The following is an 11,389-nucleotide window of genomic DNA, read 5'->3' on the forward strand; positions in this document are numbered from 1 at the left end:
ACTTCAGGAAGTTCGTACATTTTTAGAAAAAAAAGCGAAACTTCAGTAAAACTCAAAGAACTGCTGTTGTTCTGTTGTTTACACAACTTCTGAAAAATTCAAATATTTTCAGATAATTTGTAGAGCTTTAAGGAATTTGAAAGAATTTCAGATAAATCTGCAGAGCTTTATGGAAGTCCAAGAATCCACAAAGAAATGTACAGAGCTTTAGAGAAGATCTACTGAAAAATCTGCAGAATTTTATTGAGGTTCATGGATTTCAAGTTAAGTTCACAGAACTTCTGGGAAGTTCGCTGATCTTTATAGATCACAACATCACAACATCAGAAAAAATAGTAGACCCACAGAGAACTTCTTTGAATTTCCTGTAAGCTCAAAAATTTTTAGATAATTTTTTATACTTAAGGGAATTGCGTAGATGTTCAGAGATGTTTACAGATATTAATTGGATCAGGATAATCTACAGAGAAGATTATATAACTTTCGAGAAATTCGTAGATTATTAGACATTTAGTGATCATCAGAGATAATTGTTGATATTTAAGGATCTTTAATCTGCATGGATTCAGGAACTTTGTAAACTTTTAGAGAAATTCGCAGATCTTCTAAAGAACACACAGGACTTCTAAGAAATCTGCAGAACTACCGAGAAATTTGCAGATCTTCAGGAAAGTTTGTTGATCTTCAAAGATGTTTTACCACAGAACAGAAATAAAACTTCAAGGACGTCCGAACGTCTTCAGAGAACTACGCAGAATTGAGATCTTAACAGAAATTTTCAAAATTCTATAGAGAACTTTTCCCACTAGCTTGTCGAAAGTTGGTATCGACATCCTGACAAAGTTTTGAAATCCTTTTTCGTCTTAACATCGCAGTTCTTGAAGGACAAGATGAGCCAGATCCCTGCCGGTGTTCCTCCTGAGCAACCATTTCCTACGCCTCAAAGTTCACCTTCATTTTATTTAAAATATTAAAAGCAAATACGCCTGCCAAAGCTAGAGCAATTTTCCGGTAATTCATTGTGGAAGCATTTACTTTTGATACCGGATACAATTTTGTTTTTAAATCTAAATTGACAATTCTTTCGACATGTGCAAGCAGTGTGAACACCAGCAAACAGGGGGGTTCGACAAAATGTGTCGAAAGTAAATTCGAGCGGATTTTCCACTATGGCAGCGGTCAAAATCAGGCCAAGAAATCAGATAGTCTAAACGGACCTTAATCAAGATTACTCTTCTGCACTAGTCGAATCAATCTCCGAGCAGAATTGTGCTTCCTCCGTACGTCGTCGTCTGATATTATTCTTGATGGAATAACTAGAGGTGGTCTAGAATAAGAGAGGAGCGGACTGGCTGATTTTTAGCCAAACGAACTGTTAAATTCCGAGCCAATCGAGCAGCGCCTATTTTGATTGCATTCGTAGTGTTGCTTGAAACTGACTAGGTATAGGTTGCCATAGCAGTTTGTTTTGAATCCACTCCTCTCTTATACCTGATCCTCTCTAGTAACAACCATAGTGATGCAGCAGTTTTCATGAATTTAACTCAGTAGAACACCTATATGTACTCACCTTGGTAACAACCAAGCAAACAGCACGATATAGGAAATTGATGACCTACTATCAGAACGTGCGAGCTGTGTGCAAATATTGATGATTTTTCCAGCAGTCTCAGAATCACATTACGATATAGTTGTCATAGTTGAGACTTGGCTAAACGTTTTCCAAAATTCTGACGTTTTTGTGGTCTAAATATGTAGAGGAAATGGCTCTAATGTTGGCCTATGGATCTAATATTGGGCCCATCGCTAAAAATCTGCTATTTATCAATTTTATCTACATGAACGCGTCATTGGGACGGTACTAATGGATATTTTTGATCGCTATTGAAAATTTAGTCGATTGCTGAATTTATGTATGGGCCCAAATTAGGGACATTTAGGCCGACATTACCTACATTTCCCCTATATACTACTTTCGTTAACTACAATCTGACACAATCCAGACACATCGTCACCCACCGAACACAAACCATTCACCGGATCTATTTATGCTTTTTTCATGCACCGCTGCATTTTCGTCTTCTTGTTTTATGTATATAGGGTTAATACCCCTTATGTCGGCCCAAGTGTCCCTAGTAGATGTGCCCTCTACATACATTTCGAAGGAAAGCATTTTTAGCCAATTTTTCGATAGCATCCAGGAAGAAAAATGAAGAACAGGAGATTTTTTATCGATGAGACCAATCTTTAGATCCATAGGGCAACATCAGAGTCATTTCCCCTATATATCGACGACGGTCACACTTCCCAGTGCAACGGTAGGTAGTTATAGTTTGATGTTTCTCTGTTTCTCCCCTAAAATAAAACTTCCAAACTATTATTAACTTTCGAGAGATATTAATTTAGGGTGAAGTTCATTGATCTCTGAAACAAGGCATCGATCGTTCCGAGGGACGCTATCACGATTTTTGATGAGTTTAAATTTTAAAATAACAGATGATTTTAGGAAATCCGAAGGTAAAACTTCTACTTTTTCACCCTTGGAATCGTCCTTCACAGGACTTTGTTGATTGATATTAAAATAGAACGTAAACGTTTCATGCTGGTAAACAAATGCCCAATGCGTGACCACTGCGTGTATACTCTCACGCGCTCGTGATGATGCATTGAGTTTCGTAGTGGAAGTGAAAGGGCAGATCCCGCATTAGGAATAGGTTTCGTTCGGTAAAAATTGAATAAAACGTAGAACAAAACCATTAGTATGCTGCAAGATAAACAAATTTAGGGAGTAAGTCTCGAAAATTCTGAGGGGGAAAACTTATAAAAGCCACTCGCCGCCTGTGCTGCACTTCAGTTTGACCTGCAACATTAAAGTGTGAATCAGAGAAGCTGCGTAGCTAAATTGTTTGGTTTTAGTAACATTTGAAAACGTAAAAAAATACAAAGGTGAGATATGAGTACCTAATGGAAGATTCAATTATATTTCTGCAAAAGCCATCGAGTGGTGAAATTTAAGAACATGTGAAAAACAGGTCCATTTGTGAGGTCATGTGAAAAACAATGAAGATAATTGTGCCAACAAGTTCATGACTGTACGTTATTTGATTGTAGCCCAGTGATGGACAAGTGAAAATATGTAGCAAACATCTTCTATTCTTAATTAACTTATGATGCTTTACTGTGATGAAATCTTTCGTTATTACAGATGTCTGTGGTTCCCATTTCGTATCGTGACTGGTGGGATGAGCACGACACTCCATTTCGTTCATCCCGTTTGCTGGATCAGCATTTTGGCACAGGATTGCGGTGAGATATTGTAGGATTATGTGTGAATTTGTTCTTAATAATAATTTTCTGAAGCTTCAATTTATTTTTAATGATCCAGGGTTTGGTTTATTTTCAAGATTCTGTGCTTTTGAAAAATATATACATATACATATCAGTGGCTTTGATAGTTTCCGATGCTCTTGGAATTGGATATTTTTGCAAAACTTCGGTCAAGAAAAATCTCAAAGATTCAAGGCTTTTGTTTTGAAAAATTCCGTGACACCTTATCCTTGGTAAAAATTTCGATATGATATATCTAAAGCCCGATTCAAAGTAAATTTGAACGCATTCAAGTGGTCTTAACTCAAGAATTAAACAACATACACGATTGATCAAAACGTTAAACAAATCGGTATTTATCCAGCTTTCAAACGATATATAACAAGTTATTACATTTCACCGTTTCGAACGAACTGTCGCACTTTACTTGTGATTGATGCCATCATGATCTGCACAGTCGCTGGTGACACTGTACCGGCCAACATATTCCACTTTAAACGCATTTGTTGTGCATTTGTCACTTCTTTACCGCATCCTCGAAGTTTTCGGTTGACAATTACTCAATATTTTTCGATCGATCTGAACTCAGGGCAATTCGGAGGATTAATTTCTTTAGCGAAGAAATTAACATTGTTTGTAGCATACCATTCTAGTACCTCCTTAGAGTAGTGGCAGCTGGCTGGATCCGGCCAAAACATAACTTTGGTCTTGTGTTGCCGAATTAAGGGTAAAATCCGCTGTTTCAGACACTCTTTAATGCAAACCTTCGACGTCATTGTGTGAGATGTGATGAAAAACTTGGTTTTAAGGCCACAACTGCAGATTCCTTGCCAAATCATTAGTTTCTGAGCAAACTTATCAGCAAAAACAAATTTATACCTGGAAGGGACATCCCCACGAACAGTTGCCAGGTAACATTTTCGTCCGGGGATTTGTTTATAATCCATTTTGACATTTGTTTCGTCATCCATTAAAATACAGCCATCAAATTTCGTCAAAACTCGTTCGTATAGTAATCGTGCTCGCTTTTTGGCCACTAAATTTTGTTTCAGGGACCGATTCGGATGTTTACTGGCACAAAAAGACTTATAACCTTCTCTTGAAGGGATGTTACGCACGGTGGAAAAGTTGGAATCGTATTTCTTTGCCAAACAACGTATGGAGATACCTGGGTTGTTTTTCACGTACCTCAACACCCTTCTCCTCAGCTCTTTGTTCCTAGTGCCACTTTTATGGTAGATGCGCTATGCTCTATCCACACTCAGAGTATCCTTTTAACGTTTGATTACAAGACTCACCGTAGACTTTGGGAAGTTTAACACTTTTGCTATTTTTTAAGGCAGACCACGAAGGGTTCTCTAGATGTTTGTGCACAATTAATTCTCTTTTCACAAGTTCCATGATCCGTAATTTCGGGATGCGTCGATCAATCGAGAAAAACTTTTCACCAAATTCTTCGTCAATAAAACATAAACAAATGCCTGTCAAACGTTTTTTGCTCCAACCACCAGGGGCGTGGTGGTGTATTAAACCGTGCGTCCAGATTTACTTTGAATCGAGCTTTAGATCAACATTTCAAAAGATCCTACCTGCTTTACTCGATTCTCTTCATCGACTTTCTCTTTGGATTACAGCGACTAAGCAAACAGATTTCGTGCCATTTTCGCCATAGTCAAATAAATGAGATTTGTCTCTAGCGTCCAAAATGTCAACCACAACAATGTTAGTTTTTGCAGCTGAGTTATCATTAAACGAGAACGGTTATTTTGAAATATTCATCTAGATATTTCAGTATTCAGTACTACAAAAATTGGCAGGATAACAGAATTTTAAGCATTTTCTTATGTCTCAAATTTCAGATTATGGAAATTTTTTTTTGAGATTTGAATTTTTTTTTCAAATTTTGGCACATAGAAAAAAATAAACATCGGAATATTTTTTGACAGTTCCAAGATTGTTAGACTAAGACAAAATTCACGAATCCTAGAAACAGTTCCAACCCGATTATGGCAACATGTGATTTTTGTATTATCTGCTTTCTAAAAAATCAATTGAACCTCAAGCCCAACCTCGGTCTAAACTTATCTATTATTTAGGTATCTTAAAGGACCCGATATCTTTGAATAAACTCTGGTACAAAACTGTGGGGTCGGGTTGCCAAAAATGGGAAGGTACCATGTTGATAATTTTGTGAGATCCTAAGGCTTTGAACATTTTTTGTAAATTCATCTTCATCAAAATCATTTCAGAAATTTTTCTGAAGATTGTGGGGCTTGTAAATATTTCTCCTTCTTTGAACTATGGGCAGTTTTCAGAGGGTAAAGATCAACTATACAGCACTACTTTGCTTGCTTTGAATGATTTTAGGGTCATTTTTTTTGGCTTTTTCGGCCTAATGGAATTTATGCTTTAATGACCCACCCTCAGTGCAGCATAGCACACATGTATTCACACGCGCACCCAACCTACCTATCCCTAGCAAAGCTGGATATCAAATTGAAATCAAAATTTGCTGTTATGATGTAACTTATTTTGAACACTTCAGTTGATCTCGTTTCGGTTGATTTAACAGTTGACGCAGCAAAAATGAGAACACATTTTCACACTGTTGAATCACACGGAAAACTAGTCATGCTTTCGGTGAAATCAATTTGATTACAGATTTTGCATTCATAATATTTAACTGAAGTAAGTGCTTCTCATGCTGACATGAGACATGACCTAAAATGTGTTAAACAAAGCAAATAAGCAATAATAAATAGATATTGCTCCTATTTTGTCCCTTCTTAACCGATTTTGATGAAACAGCTTCAAATCAATCGAGAATTGCTTCTAGCTTAAGAGTTATAAAAGGCTGTGCGATTTTATTTGAATTTTAAAATTAATTAAACAGGTCTAGGGATCAGAATTACTTAAAAAATGAATATGACCTCACGCGTTTTCAAAATATTTTTTAAACTCAGCCAAAATTATACTCAACCGTTATAAAATTTTAAACAAAAACCAATTCCTGGTCGACTGTAAGTTATTTAATTTTTAAACGGTCAATAAATGACGAAACGGTAGCAATATCTACATTTTAAGAGGAAAATGCGTGGGTACGCAAAGGTTAAAGACAATCATGGAAATTGAATATTTTTCAGAGCGGCATTGGTGATGTAGTAGTAAGCGTGATTGCCTATCACCTCAGAAGGCCTGGGTTCAATCCCAGTCGGCGCCGTCGGCTTTTTATGAGGCATAAAATCTCTGATCATGCCTTCCTTCGGAAGGGAAGTAAAGCCGTTCATCCCCGGTCCATGAGTTGATGGGTCCATAGCTAGGGGCCAGATGTGAGAGCTGCCTCCCTGGAATCGGTAGCAGTATGGAAAACAATATCGACGGAAAAACAAATCCAGGGATTTTTTTTTCGGGTTGCTGATCATATTTAGGGAGCATCTCTACAGTGCTGAATGAATACAGCTCATGTCATTCAAGCAGGAGTTTAGTTCCTGTTGGGAGTTAGAAGAAAAATGTTTAAAAGGTCTCAGGACAAATGGCCGAATGGAATTAATCCCTTTAATCAACATGACAATTAAAAAAAAAAAATATATCGTCTATTTGATTTAAATGTTGCCCAAATGAGCACTCAGATCATTTAATTAGGAAACGGTCTTAACAGCAACTTAAAGATATAATCTTAGATCTTAATAAATAAATAAAATATATTTTTAAATAGAGATTATTCCTTCTTTTAAACATGACCTGTTCTGCCAAAATTATTTTGTTTGTAGTGATTTTTAGCGCTTTCGAATTAATATTTTTAAAGAGATATTTCCTTCTTTTAAACATGAGCTGTTATTTCGAGTTATAGTGTAGCATATTTATTGACGCTGCAGTTATTCATGAGATTTTTCACCTTTAACCTTTTCGTGCGCAGGGATGGAAAATCATTGATATTCATTTCGTGCATTCATTTACATTCATTTGCCTCTAACTTTTTTCATCCACAGAATTCCATAAAATAGTGATTAAAGCTTTTGTAGGCTTTGATATAAGCTACATCTTTTGTAAAGAACTCAAATCTGTATCTCTTATGCGTGATGAATCAGAGCGAAAAGAACCTAGCATTGTTTTTCAGTGAATGTAAATTGCATTCGCTGAAAAACAATAACATGTTCTGGCAGATCTATTTTGTCATACATAAGTTATTCAGATTTTAATTTTAAACAAAAGTTGTAGTTAATATCAAAAGCTACAAAAGCTTCATACATCATTTAACGGTATAATGTTGACAAAAAAAAGTTAGAGGCAAATGAATGTAAATGAATGCACGAAATGAATGTAAATGATTTTCCATCCCTGTTCGTGCGTGAAGAATTTTTTGCTTTTTTTCTACACCGTGTTATTTAAATGGGAGGAAGGTACCCGGGTACCCCGTCACACACATATCAGTTAAAACTGAGATGAACAACCGTCTGGTTGAAAGTGGCAGAAGTAGATGAATCTTCTATTCTTCCTAAACATATTTTTGTAGTGATTTTTGGTGCTTCGTAAATCAATATTTTTAACAGCGATATTTCCTTCTTTCAAATATGAGCTGTTCTTCAATGTTTAATAGAGATCTTTCCTTCTTTTAAACATGAACTATTCTTTCAAATTGTATTATTCATATCAAATAAACTCAAATAAACTACAGAACTCCATATTGACTTGAAGGTAGTTCGAAAGAAAGTATGTAGAATCAAAACAAAAATTTGGGCGTTAGAGGGGGTCATAAGACATCATAGGAACTATTCCTTCGAAATACAAAGATATATCAACCAGAACTATGCCATTCGGTTCTGTCTCGTTCATTTGGCCATTTGTCCATTAGGCCATTTGTCTATTAGGCCATTTGTCCATTCGGCCATTTTTCCGTTAGGCCATTTGTCTATTCGGCCATTCGTCTTGTCGGCCATTCGTCCTTTCGGTCATTCGTCCTTTCGGCCATTCGTCCTTTAGGCCATTCGTCCTTTCGGTCATTCGTCCTTTCGGCCATTCGTCCTTTAGGCCATTCTTCAATTCAGCCATTTGTCCTTTCGGCCATTCGTCCTTTTGACCATTCGTCCATTTGGCCATTCGTCATGCGGCCATTCGTCATTCGGCCATTTGTCATAAGACCGTTGACAATAATAACACGAATCAATATCTGAAATAGTTAATTCATCAAACTTAAGAATCTCGAATGATACACTAGTTTTAGTAAAAAATTAACTTGAATCTTTGATCAATGATTCTTATGTAAAATCACGCGCTGAATTCAAAAAATGTAGTCAAAAAAAGCTCAGTTTTCGAGGTACAGCTAAAAATTGAAAATTCACTTTAAAAAGTATGTTTACTAAAATACAAATATCACCGTTTATAATAAGACTATATCAATTATTTTAACACCATTAAAGGTAAGATTTTCGATTTCGATCAACTGAACATCAATTGTCAGTATTATTAGTGGTATTGTTGTTAATTAGGGTTAATTACCCCATTTTCAGCCTATAAAGCACAACCCGCACTTAGTCTTTCTTAATCTAGCGCAGTTTAGCACCCAACGGAATGTTATTATTACTGATAGCTTCCAAATGTATTTACCTTTCCGTACGTACCGTAAGATTTGATAAAAAGAAACCAATCGTTGAGATATTGTCAAAAGTCTAACACTGCTTCTTGACGCCAAACTAGGCCGCTACGGATTCTAAACTCAGCCTAACGCATTGAAACGCAATTGAAACGCCAATGAATTCACTTAGGCCTATCGGATGAAGATAAAAATTGATTCGGTCGGATTGCTTCTTTTGTTTTTAAGAATAATGGGTGCAAACCTTCATATCACGCGTTCTCATTGACTTCGTTCCGTAGCTTATTAACTAAAGTATAGTACCAAACGCATTATTGACTTATTAATTCTGAAATCATGGATTTGTTTGAAGTTTTCTGCTCGATAGGCCCAAAATAGGTGATTAGGCCGAAGTAGTTCTCTACGTTATTAGTTTTTTTTTTAATATTTTGCATTTTTCTAAGAAAAATTCAATTTCTGCTAAGTTTTTAAGCAGTGTAAATAAAAATGTTTGTAGTGGTTGTACCATTAATCTCATTCAAAATAGGTTTTAAACGATCAAAAGAAAAAAAAATTAAAAGTGAAATTTCATTTTATAGCTATATTTTGAAAACTCTCCTACTGAGATTTTTTGGATTACATTTTCATACAGTGTACGATTTTACATGGGATATGACTATCAGCGTACAATGTTCAAATATGCTGTAAACTAGTGTTATTAACGATGGACTTCACCCGTTTTACTTCACAGTGCCCATGACCTTGTCAAACAAACACCAACCTTTCCACTGCATTCAAGCTACTATCGCCCATGGCGAAATCCCGCCTTGGAAAGGGAGCACTCCACTTCGACCCTGAAAATCGGCAAGGATGCGTTCCAAATCATCTTAGATGTGCAGCAGTTTGCCCCGGAAGAGATCACAGTCAGAACCGCCGAAAAGTACATCATCGTTCAAGGAAAGCACGAGGAAAAACGGGACGAACATGGTTACGTTTCGCGCCATTTCACCCGTCGCTACGCTTTACCAGGTATGAATGCGGGCGTACTCCAAAAAAAAAAAACAATTATTCATGCAGAATTATTTTTCATAAACATTTCAAAAGGACGAAGTAGCTTTTGTTGACAATAGGTCTGTTTCCGTACTTGCTTTTCTGTAATATTATGTGCAGCAAAAGTATGTTCCTGTACCATACTATTTTCTTACAGCAACTTACAGAAAGCTGCAGCATCCTACAGAAAAAAAGCAAAAAAGGAAGTACCGGAACAGACCTAATGGTTTTAGCCTTTGATTTCTCGCGATTAAAAGCTCACGCTTGCAAAGTAACGACACCAGAGGAATTGTTCCTCTACCAACTGGAATCGTTAATTTTCTGGGGTGAGCTTTTATGAGCCCAACATCGCCGTTTGAAGTCACAGATTACAAAAGCAGTTTTGCCCTAATGAAATGTTGGCACCGAGTATTGAGTTGAAGTTGTATTGATATGTTTTTCATTCATTTCAAACAGAGGGTCACGATCCCAACGACGTCGTCTCGACGCTCTCGTCTGACGGAGTGCTGACTGTCACGGCACCGAAGAAAGAAGAGTTTCTTCCGAATCCGGAACGGAACGTTCCCATTCAGCAGACAGGAGAACTGGCATCGGAACATCCATCGGAAACAGTAATGGAACGTATCAAATAGATTGATTGTACTGAAGTTTATTGAAAAAAAAAAATCTGGTCACTCTGGTTTTTGTACGGCACTGAAATTCGTACATCTGATAAAATATATTCAATGCACAAATTAGGTGTTCTTAGGTGTACGGATTTCAGCCAACGGCATTTAAATACATAATTTTGCTTCATCCATAGTTTAGCTTTGTTCTATTTACATATAAGGGGAATGAAATTGAAATAAAGTATTGAACGTGGTTTACGAAGATCAAAACTTTGTTTAATCATTAGAGCGTTGGTTTTTTGGTCCTATGGTCCTATGAACCTGCCGTTCGAGATTTTCCAGTGTTTGCAGCCAGGCATGACAAATCATTTACATTAATTTCGTGGATTCATTTACATTCATTTGCCTCCAACTTTTTTCATCAACAGAATTCCGTAAAATGGTGCAAAGAGTTTTTGTAGGTTTTGTTATTAACAACAACTTTTGTAAACAACTCAAATCTGTATCTCTTATACATGATGAACCAAAGTGAACAGAGCCCACCATGCTTTTTCAGTGAATGCAAATAACAAGCTCTGCCCACTCTAGTTTGTAATGCATAAGAGGTACAGATTTGAGTTTTTGACAAAAGTTGTAGCTAATATCAAAACTAACCATAGCTTCAAAGATCATTTAACTGTCTTCATGGAAAAAGTAAGAGGCAAATAATGAATATAAATGATTTGCCATGCCTGCTTGCAGCTCCTTCTTGAGCATCGTCCACGAGGGGGGTCTCCTCGTCCATTTTTTGGGTCTGTAGAGAACTGCCGGTGGTTTATTAGCGTTTTGTACACGT

At 36.6% G+C, this 11,389-nt stretch overlaps 1 protein-coding gene across 1 annotated transcript; it reads left to right on the forward strand.

Moving 5' to 3' along the window:
- The first annotated feature begins 2,886 nt into the window (after positions 1-2,886).
- LOC135711178 (protein lethal(2)essential for life-like) lies at positions 2,887-10,776 on the forward strand. The gene is made up of 4 exons (XM_065233954.1): positions 2,887-2,946; positions 3,206-3,306; positions 9,648-9,925; positions 10,403-10,776. Exons 2-4 carry the CDS (start codon positions 3,206-3,208, stop codon positions 10,576-10,578), a joined length of 555 nt encoding a protein of 184 aa, XP_065090026.1. The 5' UTR covers positions 2,887-2,946; the 3' UTR covers positions 10,579-10,776.
- The last annotated feature ends 613 nt before the right edge of the window (positions 10,777-11,389 follow it).

Source organism: Ochlerotatus camptorhynchus, unplaced genomic scaffold (genome assembly GCF_037179485.1).
Source record: "Ochlerotatus camptorhynchus isolate MF236.1 unplaced genomic scaffold, CSIRO-AGI_Acam_v1.1 ptg000423l, whole genome shotgun sequence".
NCBI classification, from domain to species: domain Eukaryota; kingdom Metazoa; phylum Arthropoda; class Insecta; order Diptera; family Culicidae; genus Ochlerotatus; species Ochlerotatus camptorhynchus.

Coding starts and splice junctions, on each gene's coding strand:
- LOC135711178 (XM_065233954.1), top strand. CDS start 3,206: ATGTCTGTGGTTCCCATTTCGTATCGTGACTGGTGGGATGAGCACGAC. Junction 3,307..9,647: donor CATTTTGGCACAGGATTGCG/GTGAGATATTGT, acceptor TTTACTTCACAG/TGCCCATGACCTTGTCAAAC. Junction 9,926..10,402: donor CCGTCGCTACGCTTTACCAG/GTATGAATGCGG, acceptor CATTTCAAACAG/AGGGTCACGATCCCAACGAC.